The sequence below is a fragment of the Conger conger genome, chromosome 1, assembly GCF_963514075.1.
Source record: "Conger conger chromosome 1, fConCon1.1, whole genome shotgun sequence".
Classification (NCBI taxonomy): Eukaryota; Metazoa; Chordata; class Actinopteri; order Anguilliformes; family Congridae; genus Conger; species Conger conger.
The window spans coordinates 73,097,051-73,124,014 of record NC_083760.1 but is presented as its reverse complement, the minus strand read 5'-3'; the positions used below and the strand labels follow the sequence as shown (position 1 = coordinate 73,124,014).

General features: G+C 41.7%; 2 protein-coding genes across 4 annotated transcripts in view; one reads left to right on the top strand and one right to left on the bottom strand.

The window, feature by feature from the left end:
• LOC133122274 (platelet endothelial aggregation receptor 1-like) overlaps positions 1–2,042 on the top strand; it is a 31,394-nt gene extending 29,352 nt beyond the window's left edge. The window contains exon 23 of the mRNA XM_061232174.1: positions 87–2,042. Coding sequence (XP_061088158.1) covers positions 87–229 — 143 coding nt within the window. The 3' untranslated portion in view covers positions 230–2,042. The remainder of the gene's footprint in view (positions 1–86) is intronic.
• LOC133122259 (lamin-A-like) lies at positions 1,593–26,307 on the bottom strand. Of its 3 annotated transcripts, none has more exons than XM_061232149.1 (13): positions 25,554–26,307; positions 24,213–24,594; positions 12,324–12,480; positions 10,480–10,605; positions 9,524–9,694; positions 8,960–9,085; positions 8,264–8,484; positions 7,410–7,677; positions 6,998–7,105; positions 6,654–6,773; positions 6,417–6,479; positions 4,828–5,046; positions 1,593–3,705 (listed from the first exon to the last, which is right to left on the bottom strand). In XM_061232149.1, the coding sequence occupies exons 2-13, from the start codon at positions 24,533–24,535 to the stop codon at positions 3,670–3,672; spliced, it is 1,938 nt and encodes a 645-aa protein (XP_061088133.1). In that variant the 5' UTR covers positions 24,536–24,594; positions 25,554–26,307; the 3' UTR covers positions 1,593–3,669. The 3 variants fall into 3 exon arrangements, with proteins under 3 accessions (XP_061088133.1, XP_061088125.1, XP_061088143.1); XM_061232141.1 differs by having other exon boundaries at positions 24,213–24,574; positions 25,554–26,305; XM_061232159.1 differs by lacking the exons at positions 1,593–3,705; positions 4,828–5,046 and adding an exon at positions 5,058–6,011 and having other exon boundaries at positions 24,213–24,574.
• Between the last annotated feature and the right edge of the window lie 657 nt (positions 26,308–26,964).

The window sequence follows — 26,964 nt, the reverse complement described above, 5'->3', positions numbered from 1 at the left end:
TTTAGTATTACATATGTGTAAACCTGATTGCGCCGACATTTTTCTTTCAACAGTTTTAATTGTGTTATCTTTCCATTGTCTTTCAGAGCGCTGCACTTTGGGAAACGTCACTGAACAGGAGTCCCAGAGCCTCTACGACCTCCCTGTGAACAGCCACATCCCGGGACACTATGATCTCCCTCCCGTGCGTCGCCCCCCCTCCCCCACACCCAGGAGACTGCCCCACTGACAGTGCTTTTCAGCTTCTGCCCTGAGGTCCCACTGTGCTAGGTTTCCTTCCTGCTAGAATTATAACTCTTACTAGTGATAGAGCTGTTAATTGCTCTTCATTAGGCAATGAATATTGGCTGTAGGATGATTTACCTTCATAAGGTCACCTTATTTCAGAAATAGCTTTGTTTGCCATGAAGAATAAATATTTCATTTTCAATTTCACGGGCATTTAATCAGATAAATTCATACTCAAACTTTCTGGAATATGCTGGAAAACATTTCTTGAGAAAAAGATTACATTATTGACCTATTACATTTATAGACTGAAAGCATAAGTCACTACAGAAAGAATGGTCACCCGGTAATTGAATTGAACCATTTGTGGGTGAGTTGATGACAGAACAAGAAGTGTAAGAATTAAGTTGGTTTTTTTTTGTTAGATTTTTTAACCTACTATTCAGGGTTGTACTTATGGTAGGATGAAAACCCAGCCGACACAGTGGTTCCCCAGGATCATGTTTGAAAACTACTGCTCTAAACTACCATACATATGCTTACTGTTGGATAAAGGAAGCCAAGAATTGTGGGATTCTCTGATAGCATAACACTGCCACCTGCTGGATAGATTTCAGTCAGTTGACAAAACCTGGGATACAGACAGGGACAAGTGCATTTCACATGGGTTTGGGACATACAATGGTATATACAGACAGGATTTAGTCATTCAATCAATATTTCTCCTTAAATTTGGGTCACAGTAATCACCTAAATTAACTTGCCAAAAATGTCTGAAGAAAAAAAAAAACCTGAATTTACTTCCAAATGAAATTAAGGGAAAATGTTGATTGAATCCAAGCCATACTTTTTATGTGTAGTCTTTTAATTGAGGCATGGACTCCTCCTAGCCTTTATAGTTAAAAATCATATGGTGGGTTTGTAACCTTACACAGCACAGTGGTCAGTGTTAAATCAACTGAAAATGTACTTTGATCACATTTAAACTCATTAACCGTTTAAGTTGAATTGACAACATTTTATTGTATGGTTTCAGTACACAAGCGACTAAACCATCGCTGGTGTACTGTAGGCACCGTATTTTCAGGGCACCTTCACAACCAAGAAAAGTACATATTTTCACTGCTTTGCTTGTGGAGCATTGGACAAAATATCGCTGTTGTTCAGCCATACCCTTGGTCAGAATGTTATATGCTGAATGTAACCAGCCTTTACCTTGTATATAATGTATATAAAATGTTTGAATTCTTTCATTTGTAGATGTGGTTCTCGGTACACCAAATTCATTTAAGATGCAACAAGATATCACAGTAATACTGAAAATATCCTCATACCATTGCCATTTGATAATACAAGATACTTGATTTGTGGGGGAAAGCATTTATTCATTTTTTGTTTTACATTCAATGCAATGTATGAAACCAAGGAAACATTTAAGCTGTTACTTCGGACAAAACGTCTTTCAGTAAATTTGTCTTTGGTTAATTTTATGAAAAGAACAGTCTCAATCAGACATTGGAACTGGTACCATTCATATAAGTATAGGAGAATATACAGTACAGTTCATCTTTAAGCCTTCAGTGGCAGCATTGCACAACTCCTGCTGAATTCAATTCCATTTTGTACTTAGAGACCTAACAGTGAAGCACCACATCCACATGACATTTAAAAACTGATGTTAAAATAAATATGGTGACACACTTCAGTTGATTATTATCCTTCAATTTGTAAAACTGTCTATTGTTAATAAAATTGTCATCAACCAAAAAGCATCAAGCTCAAGTAATCAGGAAAATATATTTTTGAAAAAACTATTCTGTGTGTTTTTCTATAATGTATAATATCCACAATCATGATCTAATGGAACGGTTTTAGAAAAAATGATGTGCCCTAATTTATTTTGCCCCCACAGAACTTACAGTTCAAAGCAAACAAGAAGCTTGAGAACAATATTTGAGAACAGCTATAGGAGAGAGTATTGTGAACAACACTTGACAATCAACACTGTCATCGGAGAAGTGGGTCAGGTTCAAAAATGGAGTGAAATGTCCATTGTACAGCGCATATGATTTTCATTGATATCATTTCATATTTTCAGAAACTTAAATAAATGTCTTTGGTATGGCAACATACTGTACTAATCTACTGAGGGCAGAAATAAATTATTGTCTCTATTTGATAACAAAATTCATTTTGTAGACCTTACAAAAATATATAATTTCAGAGACAATAGTCTCTATATAAATTAGCCTTGAAAATCCTTGCATTTTTGCCATCTCAAATGTTACAGGTTTAGTGTCACTTTAAACTTTGTGCATGAAACTATCACTAAAGAGCCCACATAAAGCTGCCATAATCTTAGACCAACAACATTGCCCAATCATTTAACAATTTCACTACCCCACAACAAAAGCTAATGGATGAGTCTAATTTCAATTAATCTGCAGTTATGCAGTTATGCAACTTTGTACAAACGCGTAGTAAACCATTCAATTTTAAAAATAATACTTTTTACTAACATGAAATATAAGTAATGTGAGGGGTTGCAGTGCATGCTTTTGCATTTGGAATCTAAGATTAATTGTACATGGGGTCAAATTCTAAAATGCAAATTATACACTTCTGAGCTAAATTCCTTATTCTGTAAGACTGTTCCCATGACAAATAGATTTTCCACACAGAACCATCACAGATCTATTCTGTTACAAAAACGTTTCATGCATTTCCACCAGTGAAATGCTGAATAATTTAGTACTACTCTGAACTGGGAGCATTTTAGTGCATAGGTTAAAAGTATTAACTTAACAGTGAATAATAAAATGTATATCCCATCCAAAAAGGGAAAATGAACACTTATGTCTTGAAGTTTAATGTTAAAAGATAAACATCCCTACTATAATTTCTTACAGTTGTGCATCTGTTGTTGATTTATGTTGAAGAGTTGACATTCACTGGGATAAGCAGTATGCCAGGGTGACAGGCTCTCTCCCAAGCACAGAGTAGTTTGATTCAGTTCAGGGTTCCTAACCTGGGCGTGACCAGTAATGACAGCAAAGATCTGAGACATTGAACCGCAGGGTGAAACAAACTGCTGTGCATGGCAGTGCCTCCTCTCCACCACTCCTTCACTCCATGACTGAGACTGTTTTAAAAGCATCTGGTGGCTAATGGGTCCTCTGCTGCATCATATCCCACCATATATATATATATATATTTGGTAAACATCTGCAGTGCCAAGCTTATTGCCACATTTAAGCAAGTTAAGTAAAACCTACTAAATACTCATATATATAAAAATATCTGCAGATTATGATGTAAAAAATAAGACTTAAATAAAAGTCTCTTAAACACAATATATAGATAGAGAAATAGAGATGCTCCTTCCATGTGTAGAAAAAGGTGGTTTTCCGTCCATCTCCTACAGGTGGCGCTGTCCTGAGTTTACATGATGGCACAGTTTTCCGGTCTGGGGCCACTCTGCGGAGGCGGGGGGCATAAAGAGGGGTACGGGGTAAGAAGACCTGCATGTAGCCTATGGTGGCAGGAATTCTCAGCAACATGCCTGCCTGTCAAGGTTTCAGATAACATGAAGTAGCACATATTCTCCAGTGCTATTTACATCTGTATGTAGCTGCACTGCTGTGTGACCTGTTTAAAATCTGACACAGAGCAGAACAGAGCAGTAATGAAAAGCAAGAATCAAGAAACAAGCAAAAAAGTAAAACAAGGAAAAAGAGAAGACAATCAAATACGATAAAATAAAAGGATACAAAGCCATTTAAAAGCCTAAAAGCTGATTGGGCATTCCCCAGTACAGTGTAGACTGGGGATCCCCCCCTCCCCCTCCCCAGAAACAAATCTCCAGACACTTTATCATTAACTCTAGATTACTCTCAGCTGACACAAGCTGAAGAGTTCAGTGAGATGTACAGAGGCTAAGCCATGTAAACCTTTCAAAGTAAGTAACCTTAGGGTAACCTTAAAGTCAACTCCTAACCAGTTTAAGGAGGCCAGACTGACGGGTATGTGTTTCTCTGGCTAGTCAGAACAAAGGCTTGCTATGTCTGAATGGGTAACTTTCAGTAATCTAATCTTCATTGAACTGAATCATGGGTAACAGAGATATAACTGTGGAAATATTCATTTGCTGATTATAGACTGTATGACCCTTCTGAAAATGTTTTCCAAAGATTTATGTCCAAGCTGACGCGAAGATTCTGTATCTCATTTCCTGAATATCTGATTATGTAAAAATGCAACTGGAATAAGTTCTGGGAAATCTCATTTTTAATATCTTTGGGACATCAGTACATGTGTTTCTATAAATAGCTGCACATCTGCACGTACATGGAAAGTGAGGTCATAACTATGGCAATGTGGAAAGTTTTCTGGGCAGCACAGGAGTATAAAAATTGATCCCTGGAGGACACTGTAAGTAGAAAACTTTAGGTTCTGAGTGAATACAGTAGCGAATATGCTACAGGCCTATAATTGTTCTATGTATTTTTTTTATGCATATATTTTGTCATGCTTCAGGAAATGACCCTACATTCTGAATCAATACTGAAAGTCCGCATTATGGCTAGGCTGCTGCCGTACCTGTCGGGGCATGTTGTTTCCCATCAGGAAGGAGTGGGGGACCACGCCCTCAGGGAGACCCCCCCCGCTGCTCCGGGCCGAGCGGGAGACGCTGGAGACCCCTGAGCTGGCCGTCACGGAGCCGGCGCTGGTCTTGTCCGAGGGCTGGCCGCAGGACCCGCAGATCACCGTGCGGCTGCGCAGGTTGTACTCGCCGTCCCCACAGCTGCTGTGAGCCGCCTGGAGGGGGGTACAGAGAGGGACACATCCACCGTCAACTGTTATCAGAAGTGCCTCCTTATGCCATTAGGGGGGTACAGCAAGGGACATATCCACCGTCAACTGTTATCAGAAGTGTCTCCTTATGCCATTAGGGGGGTACAGCAAGGGACATATCCACCGTCAACTGTTATCAGAAGTGCCTCCTTATGCCATTAGGGGGGTACAGCGAGGGACATATCCACCGTCAACTGTTATCAGAAGTGCCTCCTTATGCCATTAGGGGGGTACAGCGAGGGACATATCCACCGTCAACTGTTATCAGAACTGTCTCCTTATGCCATTAGGGGGGTACAGCGAGGGACATATCCACCGTCAACTGTTATCAGAACTGTCTCCTTATGCCATTAGGGGGGTACAGAGAGGGACACATCCACCGTCAACTGTTATCAGAAGTGCCTCCTTATGCCATTAGGGGGGTACAGCGAGGGACATATCCACCGTCAACTGTTATCAGAACTGTCTCCTTATGCCATTAGGGGGGTACAGCGAGGGACATATCCACCGTCAACTGTTATCAGAAGTGTCTCCTTATGCCATTAAGGGGGTACAGCGAGGGACATATCCACCGTCAACTGTTATCATAAGTGTCTCCTTATGCCATTAGGGGGGTACAGCAAGGGACATATCCACCGTCAACTGTTATCAGAAGTGCCTCCTTATGCCATTAGGGGGGTACAGCGAGGGACATATCCACCGTCAACTGTTATCAGAAGTGTCTCCTTATGCCATTAGGGGGGCACAGCGAGGGACATATCCACCGTCAACTGTTATCAAAAGTGTGTCCTTATGCCATTAGGGGGGTACAGCGAGGGACATATCCACCGTCAACTGTTATCAGAAGTGTCTCCTTATGCCATTAGGGGGTACAGCGAGGGACATATCCACCGTCAACTGTTATCAGAAGTGTCTCCATGCCAGGAAATCTGTTAATTCACAAATGTCTCTAGAGGCTTATTTATCTCTTATATTATAAAAATGCTACAATACTATCATCACTTTATGGCAGAATGTGAATATTCTCATGACAGAACATCCAGAACAACAAGAGCCTGAATATCTACACGTCTGAAGTTCTGGCTCCTTTCATTTATCCTCTTATTAGTTTCTTCATACCCCCTAGTGGCAATATGAAGACACTGTTATTACTTTAGTACAGCCGCTATATCACATCATTTTCCAGTTAACTCCCCATTCACTTTTATCTTTTTCCATTTTCCATTTCCCCTTGCCTAGAGATGTGCCTTTTAGGACAAGAATACAAGTCTGTATACATACTGCCCACCACAGACTCAATTTCCCATCAGCCTCTGTAACATCACCCCCCTTACCATGTCATCATCATCATCCTCATCCTGAAACAGTGTACGCGTGACTTTCCTCATCGCCATTTCCTGAAAAGAAAAATACATTTTTTGTATGTTAGCTATTAGAAATATGTTGCGTAAGTCTTTCTGTTTACACAAGTATGACCTACCCCAGACACACACATATGCGTGCAGGTATACTCACATACATGCACACACATGCAGACACACACGGTTAATGGGCGTACTGATGGCACCCACCTCTCCGTTGGCAGTAATCAGGGTGGTCTGGAACTGGTCCCCACTGCCCCAGGAGTTCTGGGACTTCCACACCAGGTCAGAGGGAGGGTTGTGAGTGCCGCCGGCCCCTGATGCCCAAATCTGCATGGAACAGGTCGGAACAGACGATGCCCCTGAGTACAGTCCCTCGACTGGTCTGTATAATGCCATCACACAGGCTTAAGTCTTAACCAATTAAAAAGACCACAAACACATAGCCACTAATTACACCTCTAATTTCACTGCCTCACAACACAATATACAATACAATATCTCCATCTTTCATTTTCTCAGGCTCTATTCCTCAAAAATGGTGCGCAGCTTACTGTAACAGCCTGTCCAGCCTTCAGGGTGAATTTCGGAGGGAACTTGTAGGCTATGGCGGTCTGTGACCCAACCTGCCTCTTCACTTGCCAGTGGCCCATTGGCTGGTCCTGGACAGAGAGAGATCACACACATGGAGTACATGTATTTATCCACCCATGATAAATTCTCACACTAGTATCAGATCCCATATAGCACTGAAGTTTTGGGTACATTATTATTATCATATTAATTGTATCATATTACTTTGCAATATACAATCTGTAAACCTTGGTTTCGGGGACATATCATCCTAAGGTTATGGCACTAGACTAAGCACTAACTCACTATACATACAGAATATTGTCCAACGAGCAATGGTAATTATAAAAAATGATTTAGTACATTATACCCCAGCCTCCATACCCTTCTCACCTGGTCAGCTCTGTTGCTGAGCCGGACATATTTCCCCTCCAGGTCTACCTCATCCACAGTGACACGGCCACTAGCAGAAGCCTGCTGCATGATTCGGGTACGTGCAACAGCGCCACCTGCTATACTGGAGGTCTCACTGTCATTGTCATTGAGACGGCGTTTTTTTCCAGAGGAGCTATGGCCGCTGGTATTGACGGCACGTGTCCCTGAACCCGTCCTGCGGGTCACTGGGACCCGAGTCGGGGGTGGACTGGGGGACAGACGCAGCCTGAGGAGGGGAAAACAGGGAGGATTTTAGAACAAATGTGTGAGGCTTTGCATTAACTTTCATTTTGTAATAACATTCCAAAATCCTATCATTATGATAGGATAATGGTTATCGATCTCCATGTCACATGTGTGTGTGTATGAGTCTCACCTCTCCTCTCAATGTCTGTGTGTGTGAGTGTGTGTGTGTGAATCTCACCTCTGCTCCTCTCCATGTCTGAGTGTGTGTGTGTGTGTGTGAGAGTCTCACCTCTCCTCCTCTCCATGTCTGAGTGTGTGTGTGTGTGTGAGAGTCTCACCTCTCCTCCTCTCCATGTCTGAGTGTGTGTGTGTGTAAGAGTCTCACCTCTCCTCCTCTCTGTGTGTGTGTTTGTGAGAGAGTCTCACCTCTCCTCCTCTCCATGTCTGAGTGTGTGTGTGTGAGAGTCTCACCTCTCCTCCTCTCCATGTCTGAGTGTGTGTGTGTGAGAGTCTCACCTCTCCTCCTCTCCATGTCTGAGTGTGTGTGTGTGTGTGAGAGTCTCACCTCTCCTCCTCTCCATGTCTGAGTGTGTGTGTGTGTGTGTGTGTGTGTGTGAGAGTCTCACCTCTCCTCCTCTCCCTCCAGGAGCTTCCTGTAGGCGCAGATCTCCATGTCCAGGGCCAGTTTGATGTCCAGCAGCTCCTGGTACTCGTCCAGCTGCTGCTGCATGCGCTGGCGCATGTCGCTCATCTCCCGCTCCTTCTCCTCCAGACGGCGGCGCAGAACGTCCCTCTCCCGGGACAGCGTCTCCTCCAGCTCACGCACCCTGGCGTCGCGTGCGGCCAGCTGGGACCGGAAATTCAACAGTCACCCTCACTCTGCTCAAGTCTCTTATTTACTCTCTTTAATTCATCCTGTATTTTTACAGGGAAGCCCCATTCAGATGTGGACTCTTTTTCAGAGTATTGGCCAGGGGATGGAAGAGTGCTAAGAATGGTTGATTTAACAAGAATATAAAAAAAGGCAGAAGCGCTGTTGTGCCCCTGAAGGGCACTTGGCAAGAATCACTTAAGTCAATATCCAGTAGTACAAAAAGTGCATGCCAGAGTCTGCTAAGCCAATAATATAAATGTTAAGATGATAGGTTGTAATGCCTGATAGAGATAATGATGGAATAAAATTGTCTCGCTTAAGTGCTAATTGACTGAGAGGCTGTCAGCGCATCAAATGCATTGCAGATACAGTATTTCTCCAAAACGGTAGTTCATGTGTCAAATGAAATGTGACTTGACAGTGACTGAGTGTAAGTGTGCGTGCGCACCTGTTTCTGCAGCTGGCTGAGCTGGGCGGACATGGTCTCCAGACGCACGCGCATGTGCTGCAGCTCTTCGTGCGCTGCTCCCACCAGGTGGCTGTTCCTGTCAGCCGACTGCCGCGCGTTCTCCAGCTGCCACGCACACACAGGCCGAAGCAGGGGTCAGGAACCTGAGCTACATGCACTGACTCTCACAGGCGATGTGAATACACGGTCACAACTTTCATTCAGGAAGTATCTTATTATGCCAGCTCCCCAAACCATGTCCCATGATCTCTTTTGTATCCAAGATGAGCGCATGTGACAAGTTGGTTGGCCGGTGGCTCCTCTGATGAACAATGATACGCTTTATGCTGACCATAATGTGTTCTCATTGTACCTAAATGGTAAATGGTTGGCATGTATATAGCACCTTTATCCAAAGCGCTGTACAATTGATGCTTCTATGTACTATGTACTATGTTTCCTTTAAACCAACTGACTGAATAATGAAAGCTGCACAAAGCAAGCCAGACACTTCAGACTGACACGCTGCGCTGTGTGTTACCGCAGCGTTTTACGCTCCTGTACCTTGGCGTTGTAGGTCTTCTCGATCTCTTCCTTGTACAGGCGGAGCTGCAGGTCGTGTTGGGCACGCATGTCCGTGAGAGCCTCGGCCAGCTTGCTCTCCAACTCCTGCTGCCGCCCGCTGTCGATCTCCACCATGCGCGACTCGTGCCGCCGTTTCGTCTCCCTGAGCTCCTGCAAGAGACGGGCAACTCGTCAGGACAGAGCCTCAAGAACACCGGAACTCAGATGGGGTGGTCATAACACGTATAAACAAAAAGGACTGAGAATGTAAATACGAGATGATAGTGGAGCCCACTAGGTCTGAATGAGCTTAAAGTAGATAACTTGGGCTCAGGGGCGAATTATGAACAGGCAACGGTCTGGAGCTCCGAGCGCCAGGGGGCCTTCCAGGATTGAGTTTTAGGAGTTTGGGGTAATATAAAGACAGTGAAAGTCATACAGAAGGGTCCCATGGGCTTCCCTGCCTAGGGCTCTCCTAGTCTCTAGACTCAGATCTGCCTGGGCTAGAATCTTATCACACTGAACATCATACTTTCCTTGAGTGGGTGGTACATTTTGGTAAGTATCACGTACAACCATATGCTAATTATATGGTTGAGGTAACTAGGTGCACTTACATACACAATTACACATGTAAGAGGCACTACACTCTAAAATCTGACTGAACATAATTGTTCACATAATTATAAAACCATTACATGCCACACGCAAATCATAATTTCTTGCAACTGTTCACTGTTCTCTCAAATATCCTGAATCAGTTTTGGGAAGTGTTTACAGCCATGTCTGCTTGTGGGGTGTATATTGAGCGGCAGTTATACCAGGACTGTAAGTGCCACAGAGCTCGGAAACATAAGAGAGCTGTGTGTGTGCGTGTGTGTGTGTGCGTGTGTGTTTGCACTTGAGTCCGCCCTAACGCTGGCCCTCAGGGAGTGGGACTGGAGGGGAGAGCTGACCTCGCTGTAGATGTTCTTCTGAAACTCCAGCTCCTCCTTCAGGGTCTGGATGCGGTTCTCTGCGTCCACCCTCCGCAGCATCTCATCCTGCAGCTGCTTCTTGGCATCGGCCAGGCTGGCCTCCAGCTGTGTGCATACAGAGCAGTCACCAGGGTCAACATGCTTCATACAGAACAGTCACCAGGGTCAACATGCTTCATACAGAACAGTCACCAGGGTCAATATGCTTCATACAGAGCAGTCACCAGGGTCAACACGCTTCATACAGAACAGTCACCAGGGTCAACACGCTTCATACAGAACGGTCACCAGGGTCAACACGCTTCATACAGAACAGTCACCAGGGTCAACATGCTTCATACAGAGCAGTCACCAGGGTCAACACGCTTCATACAGGAAGGTGCTATGGGTCACACATCTGAGTACAGTGCTGCACGTTGGTTACAGTGGGCTTAAGGGATACACAGGGAGATACAGAGGGCAGCAGTGAGCTGGGCTCCCTTGGTCTTCTTTGAATGCCTTCAGGCTCCCCAACACAAATCACATGCTGGGATTGTAATGTGTAGCACCTCGTAAAAAACCTATTGCACCATGCGGACCTTTCATATAAGTGTCCCGCTCTAGTTCTTTACATAAGCTGTGTTCACCCGAACATACAAACCGTGGTTTGTGTGTTCGTATAGTTCCTCTTGTTAGGCTTCTATGGCATTAAAACCTCATACTGTGTAAAGAGCAGTCTGAACTGTGGTCAAATAAAGTGCCAATTGGCATAAACCCATGATTGTGATGCATTGGTTTTTCGGTTTTTGAAAAATGTAGTTTTGTCTCTCCAGTAATCGCAAGCTTTCATTACATCTAATGATCTAAACCCACTCCATATTGTAAACCAAAATAATTATAGGGCTGTTCAACTGTTCAGAATGAGAAAGAAAAATTCAATCCAACTAAAGAATGTCCAATTCCTCACTGCACCACAAGGTGGAGCTTTGGGTCCCCAGCACAAACAATGGGCCGTATTCAAACAAACACGTTAAGGTTTAAGGGCATGTGTAACTCAATAAAACCCTCTGAATTAATCTGTCACCTAACCTGAAAATAGACTACTTTGCTCAAACCTCAAAAAAGTATCTGGAAGTAGAAGGTTTGCAACATCCTGGTAATCTACGATCCACATTTTTATATATAAAAATGAATCAATGAACACATTTTATTCCATTTGATTACTTGTCTGTCTGTCCAAGGTCAGCATCACTTGTGTTCATTACAAATATAGCCTCATATTTTTATCTGCCACATTCTAAAGACAGACAGGTTTGTATTTGGATTTGGAAGTAGATTTATAAATGACTATAATTTACTTACCTGGACCCATGCAAGTATGGTCGCTAATTTGGAGATGCACAATATTAAACAGTTATGCACTGTATTGATCATTTGGTTGCATAAATTTTCCTATTGCAGTAACTGCCTTGTTTATTATGCTGTGGTGCCACAAGGCGTGAGCTAATGCTTCTCAGGGCAGAAGCCAGAATGGAGCGATTGTGATCTGGTGTACCTTTTGACCAGAGTGATATCCAGGAAGCAGGGACACTGAAACCAGGTGCATGTTACAGACAAGTACTTTGTATGTATTATGTCTGTTAAAAAGTAAAAATCCTCCATCCGAAGGCCATCTAACTACTAGATGATATAGCCCTGCTTTTGCAAGTACTTTCATGGGAAGAGAGGGCCACCTGATATAGGCTGGAGTAAAATATGAAGAACTGCTCTAATTCTGTTATTATGAAGGCCAGTGCACTCACTTCTGAAAAATCTGTTTGTGCAGATTTTATGTGATATCTCACCTTTGCCAGCTGAGCCTTCAGGTCCCGAAGTTCGGCCTCCAGGGTGCGTTTTTCTCCCAGGGCTGTGGTCAGGGAGGCATCCTTGGAGTTGAGAAGGGCCTCCAGATCCTTCAGCCGGGCTAAAGCGCCCCCCAGTTCAGACTCTTTCTTGGTGTTTCTGTGAATGCAAGAGTACAGTTTGCCAGTCCATCAACTCACTGCCAGTAGTTTAGAAGCAAACAACACATTCACAGCCAGCAATTATATTGGCTTCGGCTTTTGTAAGATATCTGTCTGGGAATGCCAGTGTGGATATCCCCAGCCAAGGACGAGAATTTGGGGAAACTGAAACATTTTCTTACAAAAACAGTATTCATCCCTGTGGGTGTGTGTGTGTGTGTTTGTGTGTGCGCACCCACGTGCATGTATATGTACAGACAGGGTGGGTCGAGTATCTCAGAAACTGCTTATCTCCTGGGATTTTCATGCACAACAGTCTCTAGAGTATTCAGAGAATGGTGTGAAAAACAAAAAACATTCAGTGAGCAGCATTTCTGCAGGCAAAAATGCATTGTTAATGAGAGAGCTCAGTGGAGAAGAGCCAGACAGGCCAAGCACACGTGAAGGTGACAGTAATGCTAATAACCACACATTACAACAGCATTATGCTGAACACACAACGCGTCAAACCTTTTAAGCGGATAGGCTACAACAGCAGATGACCAAAAAGTCAAATAAGTCAAATAAATACCAAATTAAAAAAAACAAAAGTTTAAAGTAATAAAGTGTATATGTACAGTATGTATGTACGTACATACCGGTACAGTACGTGTCAATAAACAATAAGTGGACCAATACATAAAGAAAGTAATGACAATAATAAAGTAAGAAAATGAAGGATAACTGCTTCTGCTGTGATGCCTGGAAAAAAGTCAAGCCCAACAGGAAACATATACAGCATGTTTCTCTGTATTCTGCTCTCAGTCCAATCTTGATTGACATTAATGAGGCCAGCTTGTTTCAGAGACAGCTTCCAGACCACTAATCTCACCTTGTTGCCCCTCAACCACTGCCAGCAGCTTCCAATTATATCAAGATAAATACGCACAATATAAATACACATCTCTCATATTTATACATGCACAAATACTCGACTGTGAGCACAAGCATGCAACATTACACATAAAGTATATCCTCCCCAGTGACAAAATATGTTGTTTTGGTAGTTGAGTTGAGCCCCTGAATGAGATCCCGCTGTTGTGCCCATTCAGCTGGGACTTCTTCAGTAAATATGGAGCCCTTTAAATGGACAACATGCACCTGAATTATTTATGACAAACAATATTAAACGTTGAATTTTACTCTGCTTCAGTCTTAAACTCACTATAGGGCAGTGCAGTGCAGCAGTTCTTGCCACTTAATATCATACACCCAGGGAGAAAATCTCTGCTTATCCAAAATATCTGTTTGGAAGACTGGTCAAACAGAAGCTAAACTAAAATGTAGTTTGAACTAAAATGTAAAATAGTAAAAATTGCTTTAAATATGTATCTACTTGACAGATGACATGAAAAAGCAGTAGCTCCTATGGCACTGACCAGTTAGCAGCTAGAATATAGCATACACTTTCACCTGTATGCGTTATGCCGATCTACGATAAACTGAGGAAGAAGCTGAGCTATGTGTCGGCCGGCCGAGGGAACAGTGAGGAATGTTATGTTAACGGGTTGGAGGGGAAGGCATTTCTGCGAGAGTACAGCGAAATTCCCTCTGGGTCAGGTCCTCCGTGACAACAGCAGGGCTGTTCAGTCACATTCTGTACAAATTTACAGCCACTCACATACAGTTGGCCTCATGGAGCGACTGATCTGAACATTTTCTGTGTGTAGTACAGTTAAGTCCCATCTGAGCTGTAACAGGCTAGGAATTTCTCTTGAATAACCGACCAAACAATATGACAACACATCAGTCTTTTTTAAAAAACATTAATTTGACACCTTGCAATATTTCTATGGCTTGAGCCACCAGTGCAACAGCTCAGCATGAGATCAGCCTAATGGATCAAACTACCATTACACCTCTTTGCATCAACTTGTTAGCTTAGCCTTATACAATAGTGCCACAGTTCACAAATTTCATTATATTATTCACTCACATGTATTAAAAAGTGCTGCAAAGAACCCTACAGCATGACTGTTTTGGAATAATAAACTCTTTTAATTGGCTGGGGAGCTTTTTTCACTATTTAAATTATAAATATATAATTTCATACCAAACCGAACTGTATGGATGTTAACTTGGAGACAGACTTTGGGTCCAGTACACCATGGATGGAAATATCAATGGATGAGAGGAGGGAAGCAGGGAAAACTTGGTTGGTACAAAGACATGCATTGTTTGTTCCAACTAGCCCTTTGTCTGTAGGACTGGTGTGTTTGTGTGTGTTTGTTTGTAAGTGAGGGAGTGAGTGAGTGAGGGAGTATGAGAGAGAGAGAGAGAGAGAGAGAGAGAGAGAGAGAGAGAAGTGGATGAGAGACTTGTAGATTCAGCAGGAATGCATTTATTTGAGGAAGCAAAGTAGAAAGATGATGCTGGGAGTGTAGAAAAATACGCACTCTAAAGTGAAGATGCAGAATGATATATTGAATATATAAACAAATACATAAGTGATATATATGTCTACAGAGATGAGACTGATAGCTACAGTATGTGTTTATGGATGCAAATGGAGAAAAGGAATGTCTCAGTTCTGCTTCCAATCTTGTGTGACTCATAGCTCTTGTGTGTCCACTTGAGTGAGGAGCAGACTGCTAGCAAGCGGACTGTTCTGATTGTTTAACTGTGGGGCTACCATGACAATAAGGTCTAGTCTTTAAACTGCTTTTTCATTGTATGCATATAACTGAAACAGAGTGGAATTATTTTTGCAACCACTGACTGTAACTGTAATGATGCGAAAGTGGAAACAGTTAGTCAGCAGATAACTTTTAGTTGTATTGCCTATATAGACATAGTCTAGAGAAGTTGAATTTACTATAAATTTTGAGCTTTGAGGTGAGTGTATCACGGAAATGTTTTTGAGATAACTCTTGTATGGTGCAGAGACTCCAATGAGAAGCAGTGAAATACAATACACACATTTATGACCAAAACCAATAATCCTAAAGAGTTTTAAATCCTCCCCTCTCTCTCTCTCTCTCTCTCTCTCTCTCTCTCTCTCTCTCTCTCTCTCTCTCTCTCTCTCTCTCTCTCTCTCTCTCTCTCTCTCTCTCTCTCTCTCTCTTCTCTCTCTCTCTCTCTCTCTCTCTCTCTCTCTCTCTCTCTCTCTCTCTCTCTCTCTCTCTCACACACACACACACACACACACTTTGGCTAGGGTTTTTAGCACCGGAGGAAATGTCAGGCCTGATTAATCTCTTACACTGAGCCTGTCGGTTGGGCATGTGTCGTATGGCTGCAGTCCAGAATAAGTTAAAAACCTAGTAGATATTCCTGAGCAGCTCCCCTTCTCTGGGAACAATTTTCAATCAGTTTCCTCACTTACATATTTATAGCCCACTCACTCACTCCTGAATCACACCTTGAAGGGTGTTCCCCAGTCAAAGAACAGTACACATTGAATGAACTTCAGCAAAAGAGCTTTGAGGATATTATACGGTCTAGTGTGTGTCGTTAGTTTAGAAACAAACAACACACTCCAGTTTCTCCAGTCTGGCGACCCCTGCAGGTCAACTGGTCACCCATGGTCTATGTGCCCAAGTTGCATATGAAAAGGTCTTCCTCCGACTCTACACTTACACTGAGCTGAGCTGTAGCCTGCTGTGTGCAAAGAAGCAGCTGCTGACTCTGCATGTTTCAGAGGAGAACCGTGATGCCTGTACTCTCCTGAAATAGCTTCTGCAGTTGCAAGAAATGGGACATTCCAAATTAGGGTGGGAATTGGATATGTGCAGCCGCACATTGGGTGCCAAATTATTAATAACAATTAATCAAAATAGCAATTGATCAAAAAAGATATACTTTTCTACTACACTGACTAATTTGGGATGATCTCACACAAAAGCATTTCCTCTTTGCCTTCTGTCTTTGTGACTGCTAACACGTGCTCATTGCTTCATTACGGCTAAAAATCTTAAAGCCAGCTGTGCCAAGGCACTTACACGTGCATGCAAAGTGAAAGACGTCCATATTTCACGGCAAACAACTTTGGAGCAACAAATGAACACTTGGTCAATGCTTCCTTGGTGTGAGGAAGATAGTGGAAGGAAATGAAAGAGGTCCTTGTCATCCCCAAGATAACAGCTGTTTCTCACATGCATCTACATCCTACAATATGACATGGCAAGATATTCAACAGAAACCATTCCCAGTTACCAGAGCAATAGTGATTTACAATCCAAATACAGCTATTGTCCCAAGAGAAACAAAATGTCTAAGATGCACCTATACAAACTTTACCGACAATTAGGGTTGCAACTTGTCAACAACCCTATTGAACATTAAACTACATTTTACAAACAAAATCAAACAACCCTAATAAGCCATGCCTTTCCTCCAATCCAGGTTGATTTCAAGCTCTGCCTTTAACAGACAATTGGGAATAGTTTTCCATATATAGTCAGTGTGATTCATCAACGTGTGAATTTTTATCTTATCTACTCCTGACAAGCTGGAATGTTTTAGATAATGATGTCTTAATGCTTTCTTTGCCTTTTTTACACAGAAGCAAACAGTCCAGCAAGGTCATTGCAAACCCACCTACACATTGATCTACATGGTCTAGGAATTGTGGCAAAGCAGTACTTATTTTGTTATTAATGGTCCTTTGGGTTTGGGGGCTCAAATCCTGTATTTAGAGTACATTTAGAGTACACAGAGTAAGCTATTAAAAGTCAAACTTTTATCTGGAAATATTGACAGATGGAATCAAACAAAGCAGAAGAACTAAGTGCAATAAAAAGCAAATCCCTAACTTGATCAGCGATGAAAACAAGGAGGCAGCAAGGGCCACATTTAGGTACAGGTATGGAGGATTAAAGGCCGACTAATCTACTGTGTGACCTGAGCATTACACATTTTTCACTGAAGCAAACACACAAACCAAAACACCATGATATGATATGCTAGCTAACACTCAGTGAGCACTTTATTAGGTATTTATTACTTATTTACTTAGAGCTATGATACGTTGTGTGTTCAGAGATGCTCTTCTACATACCACTGTTGTTGCGTGGCGATTTGTGTTACTGTCACCTTCCTGTCAGCTTCGACCAGTCTGGCCCTTCTCCTCTAAGCTCTCTCATTAACAACGCCTACAGAACTGCTGCTCACTGGATGTTTTTAGTTTTTTTGCACCATTCTCTATTTTCTCTAGAGACTACTGTGTGTCACAGGAGATCAGCAGTTTCCGAGATACTCAAAACACCCTGTCTGGCACCAACATTCATTCCACGGTCAAAGTCACTTAGATCTAATTTCTTCCCCATTCTGACATTTGGTCTGAACAAAAGCTGAACCTCTTGACCACATCTGAATGCTTTTATGCAGTTAGTTGCTGCCACATGATTGGCTGATGAAATATTTGCATTAACAAGCTGGTGTACAGTTCTTCTAATAAATTGCTCACTGAGTGTATATGCTATTTTTGTTATGTTATATTATAATTTTTATTTCATGCTCAAGCATCATGCTCAACAGACTCAATTCTTGCCTTTGAAGTTCAATGAAAATTGAATGCAGATGTTTCCAGAAATGTTATATAACACACCAGCCAATTCCACCGATAGCCCCACCCCTTTTCCTCATTACCCAATGAGATGTTTTGTCTGTGGTTTCAGGACTCTGACATCTTAAAACAATTTGCCTGATGAATGAGTCATGGAGCTTGGCTTTGACTAGGAAGGAACCAAGCACCATGGAAACTTTGATTCCAGTCCTTTTCCAAACACACACACATACACACACAAACCTCCCTTGCTCTCTCTATTTCTCTCTCTCTCTCTCTCTCTCTCTCTCTCTCTCTCTCTCTGTCTCTCTCTCTCTCTGTCTCTCTCTCTCTCTCTCTCTCTCTCTCTCTCTCCCTCCCTCTCCCTCTCACGCACACACACATCTCATTGGCACACACACCAGCTCAAGCCCAGTGATGCCCAAACCATCTCTCTCTCAGCCAAACCTGGGAATAGCTCTCTAACCAACAAAGGAGCTTCTATTTCCAGCCTTTCCACATCTGATTTCCATTGCTTTGCCCCTGCAGGGTGAATAGAGTGTGCAGCATAAATGGGGAGACCATGAAAACTACAGACAACATACAAAGCAGCAGGGACAGATTCTACCATCTGTAGTGCTGCTGGAATTGGGTGTGCCATCCAAGAATCATGAAGATACAATTCTCCCATATATCCATTGTGTTCCGGATATATTATAATGCTACATTACTGACATTACTCATTAGACTACTTACAAGCTCACCAAGCTTGGAAATGAAAGCTCATAGTCTGCTTTGTCGTAGAATTGTACAGTATGAAATTTAGTCCCTGGGTGTTCAATCTTATCCAAAATTGGCCAGTGTGGGTGCGGGTTTCTGTTTTAGCCAAGCACTATGACACCTGATTCAACTATTTAACTAATCATGGACTTCAATCAGGTAGAATCAATTGTCTAAGTGCAGGGGGAAAAAAACCCTTCACAATCACCCACCCGCCCTTGTCAGATTACCCTGGGATGCAGATTGCAGAAGTTTCAGTGTGAGTAAATACCTCAGTGTATACCTGATTTCAGCTGATTCTTGTGGAACTGCTTTAGTAACCCAATTTGCCGACCTTTGAACCCATGTATTTTGACTAACAGACCCAGAGTATTAAATATTATGAACAGAATGAGTGAATAACAGAGCCATAATAATACAGCTAACCAATACTGAGAGGTTTCTCCCCCATGGGTACTGGAGAATAAAGCTTTCACAGTTAAATCACATTCAATCACAAAAAAAGAATAAAACATATTTAATGATCAAATCTAAAAATGTTCCACATTACTTAAATATTTAAATTATGAGGTCTTTGTGTGACTGTGTATGTGTCGTGTCAGTATAACGTCACAAGAAAGTATTAGAGGACATGTAAAAAATGACAATAATTTCTCCAGGAACAACAATAAAGTCTGCACAGTGTCTTATAGAATATCCATAAGAAGCACTGAAAGAACTGAGCATTTCAGTACCAGAGAAACATAAATAGATTTCTTCATTAATTAACTTTCCCTTTCAGTAAAAAGATTAGAGGTTCTAAGACAGTTTTGTGAAAGATATTAATATTGTAAATATTGTAGGAGGAAGGAAAAGGAGTGTTACATATTAAACTGCAGAAAATAACTGCAAAACTGCAAAAAACAGAATAGCACTACATGCAGAATGGCAGGAGGTGATCGTGATCCAGTCGATTTTAGGCCTTGAAATGTAAAAAGTGGAATCCTTTTTATCAAAGCAAATTTCAGCATAATACTTGAGCACACAAAGAAACCAAATAATTTAAAGAGCTTGCCAAGGTCATTCTTGTCCCAAGTCAAATGGCTTTCCCAATCAATGGTACAGTAGGTCAAAAGGATAATGTTAGCATAATACATCACTGAATTGTTATGATTTCTTGTAATAAAAATAGCTCCCTTGAACTCCAAAACTATAGTACAAAATACAAAATATTTACAGGTAAGATAAGACTAAATGCTTCACACATTTATATCTACCCTGTATATTCTTCCTGTTATTTTGAATGAATAAAGGATTGATATTTTGCCACTATCTATATAAATCTGCAGACCATTGAACATTTCTTGAAATTTTCTATGGCAATATTTTCATTATAGCTAAAATATTTTCTTGAGTTCACAATTGTAAGTAGCAGTGTTATTAGATAAGTAAATTGAAAAATATTATAATATTAAATGTATATAATGCCACATACTTTTCCTTACGTTTATATTCATATTAAAATAAGACTAGAAGCTGTTAAGAATGTTTTGAACATAAATAAAATGGAGATACAGAGCTGTCGTTGACAGCAGCATGGAATTGCGTTGCATAAGGAGGAAGCTGTATGGATAAACACAGGAAACATGTTTGTTATGTGATAAGTGCAGTGCCTGGTGTGCACTCAGATAGATGGCATTTTCATTTGGTACTGAATACATCTCCACAGGAGCACTGCCCAAGCACAACCTGATATTCTGTACCACAGATAGCACCATTGCATGAGATGAGCACAAAAACATGCAAAACAGTTTAAAGTAAATATATACAAGGAAAGCTGTACAGCACTAACTTTCTTGGAATCTGTGATGGATTTTTACAATAGAATTTCAATAACAAGCAATTTTATATGTGTCGAACTACAGAATAATAAGTAACAAATGTATTCTAGCCACATCTAAGCCCTTCTAAATAAAGATAATTGGACAAGGAGCATTTATTTTAGGAAAGGCACAAAACGTGTAGTGACCCCATCAGCACAACAGCTGTCCTTACCACACCGAGGGTTACGTAAACAGGAATAACCTTACAATATTTCAGAAAACAGTAGTAATGTAGGGTCAGAGTTGGAACATGGGTATGTCGAGAGGACTTATGCATCACACAGATCCCCTCTATCTTTCAGAAGGAGCTAACAAGACACTCTTGTCCTCCTCAGAACTCTAACCCGACTGAACAGGACAAGGCTGCACACTGGGACACATCATGGAATGGGAATTTCAAACTGGAGGCTGACAAATGTATAATTATCAGCCAAATGCAGAGGCTTGTGTTCAGTGCCCGAGGGAACCATATGTGTAGAGTTGTCATTGTCCCACAAAGGCTGCTATGTTGTGAGCCCAACAGGGCCTTTTGGCCAGAACAGGTGTGGTGCAGTCAGCACTCCGGTCCATGAGGACCCTGTAATCTCTGCTGCCAACAGGTGCGGCAGGGTGCAGCTGTCACTCTGCAGACTCTCTGCCTGACTCGGGGATATCTAAACGTGCATGTTTGTGCTTACAGGATCTAACTGAAGGCCTACAATACACAGCACAAAGTGAGGGCCTATGTGCCACTGCAGAGAGTATTTCACATTGGGCTGTATACAGCTCTGATTTTTCAAACATCAAACACTGCCAGTGAGTAAGTCGCACTTGGATTAAAAGCATCTGCCAAATGACAAAAATGTAAATGTAAATGTAAATGAGTAGGCAGTAAATTACACAGTTGACACACCTCCCTTGATTTCTTGGGACTGAATTGGTGGCTGATATTAAGGCAAAAACAAGAACCAGCACACCCCATGGCTCACCAGGAACAGGAGTGAGGACTACTGAGCTAAACACAATATGTTACCAGTAACATAGAGAACATAATGTAGAGACATACACATGAGCAAACTTTAATGGAATTTACATTACATCAATGGTTTTCTTTGTGTATCATGCTGACACAATGAATGACACAGTCACTGCAAAGTTCTGTAGGTTTTCCTCTTTTTCCTCTCTGGGCCTCACATAAACTACAGTACAGGAGCTCCAGAGCTGTTACGCACTTCCACAGAAGTCAATACAAAAACAGCAAGCCAATATAGCAAGCAGACAGAACTGAAATCCCCTTCTGCAGCCTCAGACCAAAGCAAACGATGGCAGGATATCCGTATCCCCGCATGACCATTAAAGCTTCCCTGTGTAAATGGGTTTTTTCCCCTCCTCCCTCTCCTGTGAGTCAGAGCTCAACCAGCCCTCTCACACATCACTGCCAAGGTTGCCAAGGCAACCAAACACTGAGAAACACCACGGCTGCAGTGCAGGAGATGGAGTCTCTCTGCGCCGGACTGGAGCGCTGCATTTCCGCAACGTCACAGGGGCGTGACTCAGGGAGACATTCTCCAGAGCAGGCTCATGCATTTTAAATAGAAATGAGCTGTCCTGCCTTGGTACGTTTTTATCACCCTGGAAACTGATTGGATCTACAGCAATAGAATGACAAAGCAACAAATATACAAAAATATCTGACCAAATGTTCAAATCTACCTGAACCTACTGTTCATTCGGCTTTACCAATTCATGAAATGATGAAACTCATATTAACAGTGATGTATTTTCATAAATTCGATATTCTGATATAAAAAAGTCAGGTTTCTCAGATTCAGAAAGACATGATGCAACATAAAGAAGGCCCGTACAATATATGACCAACAGTGATCTATAATACTGCAGTAAAAAAGAGCTTAAAGCTCTGCAGTTTCTTAGGGAATAAACTATATTCAATTTATTTTTGTTTGTTTGCAGTTAATTCCACAGTGGACAGAGACAAGTAGACATAAATGAATAAAAGACAATCGTAAAATGGTAATTCTACAATTTTTCAATATTTTAAGGTATCATAAAAAACTAACCTTACTGTTTATAAAAATCTATTGTCCCATATTTTAAAATAATAAAATCTATTAAAAGACTGTATATGCCTTGTGCTCATATTCTTGATGTGAATTGAACACATACACAATTGAAAAACATATTTTATAAGGATGAAAGTTAGAGGTGCTCACTGTTAGCAATGGGTTGCTGAGCAAATACTCCCTTCCTGGAATGATTATACTATATCACACAGATTCAGATCTATTTGAGGCTGCAACCTTCATGTTACATGCCCTGCTCTTTAAATAAACCACAGATTGGTTGTATTGCAGACACTTTTCATAAGGAGTGAGGGCAAGTTCCCAGGAGGTGTGAGACATGATATAATCCCAATAACCCAAACAGACATGTTTCATGCTGGGTGTGGTGTCCTTACTCAACTTATCAGGGCACACATTCCCTCCAGAACCACTACTAGGCCTGTTAACTCCTACTGCATTCAACTGATAAAAATATACTCAAGCCAAGTCCTTCAGCCCAGTACTTCTGTTTGCCTCATTTGTTTATCGTTCATAGTCCACATTTGTACTATTCCACATAGCCCACTGTAGTCCCTGTTCATCAGGCTTAAATCGGTTAAAGCAGGGTGCACACATGAAACACGTTAACATCCTCACATCCACACACATGCATTAAGCTGAGGCGAAAGTTCAAAATACAACTTCAAGGGGAGCAGAATGGCTGAGAAAATGATGGTCCAGAAATAAGAAAGGCCATTCAGCAAACATTTCCATCAGTTTAAGGCATCTCTCTGCTGTCATATGTGGACTCACACTTCAAGGGGAAGTAAACAAAATCAATAATTCATGGTGACAGAAATTATTAGCCACAGGGCTCAACCCATAATGATCAACAGAGCAGAGCAGGGATGACGGTCTCTCAATGCTAATAGTGACAATAGTGTCTTGGAATTTTCACAGATTGAGAAATGTGTATACACCTGCATGTTTCACCTGTCTGGAAATGCAAATTCCCATGACATTTGATATAACAGGGAGATGCATTGTCAATTAGCTGACACCATGTTATACCCACTTAATAATGGAAAGGTCACCCAAGGCTACTCTGCTCTAATATGGTGTCTTCTCTTTTAATACACTTTTAGTGGTTTCTTTGCAATCAGACCATCCAATCCAGACCTTTGCGTTTCAGTATTCACTGAACAAATGGAATTTGGTTAAAGTGTAAGTATCACAGGTCAAGGTAAAAATCAACACAAATTCTACAAACTTGGTGGGGTGTCATAGACCTCTTGAAAAGAAAACATCTGTTTCATACACAGAAAGTTGCACTCAATAGAAATTCCCACTGTGACCAGGCAATGTTCAATGTATGTCAGGAGAGAAGAACCAACACTACAGCTGAAGGAAACGGGTGAGCACATGAGGAAGTGGACTGCATGTTAGGTACAAGCCCGGCCCTCTCCAGTAATGTCCTACTTTGCTTCTCCCTCCCTGTTCCCCGGCCCCTCCAGAGATATCCTACCTGGCCTTCAGCTCGGCGTGTTCCTCACGCACCTTGCCCAGTTCTAGCTGCAGCCGCGCCCGGTCCTTGGCCACGGTGTCCAGGGTCTTGCGGGCGTCGGCCAGCTCGGCCTCGTATGCGGCCTTCATGCCGGACAGCTCGCGGCTGACCTCGGTCTCCGACTCGGTGATGCGGAGGCGCAGTCCCGCATTCTCCACCTCCAGCGAACGGACCTTGTCGATATACACAGCCAGCCGGTCATTGAGGTTGCTCAGGTCTTCCTTCTCTTGGAGACGGGTGATGCGGGTAGGAGAGACGGCTTGTTTCTTGCCAGGGGTCTCCATGGCTTCTTGTGAGGCTTCTTTAACTGGCCACCAAACGTGCTGTGAAAACAAATAAATATCTGACATTCCTTTATAATCATTATTAAGTTTAGTAACTTGGATTCAGAACCTTCAAGAGGATAACAAAATAAATAACATTATCAGATAGATGTTCATCTGGAAGATGAATGCAGTCAGATGGCAAAGTGATTACTAACTACTTATCTATTTTGCCAACCAGAGAGATAGTTAATTAGAATGTGTATCCTTTGAAACTCAGGTTTATGAAATAAAGCAGACTATTCCAACTGGAAACTCTAATGAGTACATTTTGGAGTTTACAGTTGTTCATAGTCATAGATAAAGCTACTGGTACATCTGAAAAAGAAAATGTATGGTCAAATTGAATTAACCATAATTATATTATGAAAGTGAAAACACAATGTGGTGATGGAAGGATAAGTAAGACTATTTACCTGAAAAGCATGAAAGTTCATGCCCTATGATAATATATTTTTCAGGGCTTAGAGGTTACCTTTTATACATAAATCCTAATTACATACAATTTCCATAATAAAATTGGTTTTACCAGAATCTGCCAACTATTTACTACATGCTGCAGGCTTAATAATTGTGTTTTAGCCATTTGAAGTCTATAAAAACTGAATCTTTCAATGCAATGATGACGTTCTTGACATTCAATGTTTAGTTGTACCTACAAAATCACAAAATAAAACAATATCCTCTCTGAGGAAAACATAAAGCACATGATTAAATAATGTATAGTTTTACCATTATCAAATGGTCATTTTAAATATTTTCATATTGCAGCATTATTATTGCAGTATATTACATGAACCAATTACCATGCATTAGATATATATTATCATAAACTGTGGTCCTTTCAATCTGAAGTTATCAGAGAGAAAATATAAGAGTTACTTTCCTATTCTATTCCACAGCATAGCAAAAGTAAAAGTGATCAGGAATTACAGTAAGTTTCATTTCAGGATAGAAACATAAACATCCACAAATTTACCTTATGAGCGTGTGTGGCAGGCTAAATGGCACAGGGATTTAGTGAGACTTTCCTCCTTCTGTGAAGTCCCAGAATTGCAGTGTGTCCCTCGCTCTGTGAAAACTCTTCTCTCCTTCGTCAGCCTCTCTGCCTTTGGCTCCAGCTCTAGTTTGGCTGCCTCTCTGTCTCTCCCAGCTCATGTGTTTCAGGAGAGAGGGAGAGAAGAGAGAGGGAGGGGAGGGGCAGGGAGGAGCCAGGCTGGACTCGCCTACATATGCGAGCCAAGCTGCTACAGTCCAAAATGCACACACACACACACACACACACACTTTACAAAAGTCTACAAAAGTTTAATACGTACCATTACAGAAAATATTAACTTAACAAACATCAGACCTGTGACATCCAACTGGGAAACACTAGCAATACAGAGGTCAGCTGCAACATGATTACATTACTGTCTTTCTCTTGCTCTCTCTCTCACTGTCAGAGCGAAAGTGGTTCATCTCAGCTGCTATGGCATTAGAGAACAGAGTGTTTCAGTGAAAGTGTCTCATTTAGCCAACGCATAAAACCCCCTGGTGGAAAATATGTGTCGTCTTTCGGCAAGTGAGTAGAATGAACTTTCAGTCTGCTCTGTTCTCTCAGAATGAGACAGGAAGGGATTTGGTTCCACTAAACAATTTGCAGGAAGAGCAGGTTTGTCCAAATTTACAGGGAAGAAGCCAAATAAGAAAAACGCTGAGTCTCCCTCAGTTTACAGCCTTCCCAGGACCTGCTGTCTGGTCAATGTGTTGACCTGTAAAAGAGACCAACATGAGTGAATCAGTATATGAGTGTTAGCATTGTCCAAAGCTAGTTACAACATTCCCTAAGCATAAGAAAGGATGCACTGAATGAGACTAAGGAAGAGCATGTATTGCTTGGAGCTGGACATACAGCAGGACAGCTACAGTTGCCCTCGTATAACACATGCCAGGAACACAGCCAGTGTCTATGTGCCGCCTCATCTTTGAGACTCCTTTGTGTCTGGCCTGAAATGACAGGCTTGTGCTGTAGAACACCACATGCACTTACAGAACTAATACTGCATTCCTCAGACATGTCTCAGATGAACATCTATCTGATAATGTTATTTATGTTGTTATCCTCCTGAACTCACTTCTGCATTCCAAAGCTAAGAGGTAAAGGTTCTGAATCCAAGTAACTAAACCTAAAAATGATCGAAAAGCAATGTCAGATATTTAGTGAAAAGTGGATTAATACTTATTATTTGCAGTACAATAGAGGAAGCAGGGCGCCCTTAGAATCTAAGATACAATATCACACAGCACTGCTCCGTTCCCTTTTCAGATGACAAATTGTGGAATAATTATCGGGAGATATTATTTCCCTATACATGCAAACCATGTCATTTTGGAATTTTGGAAAA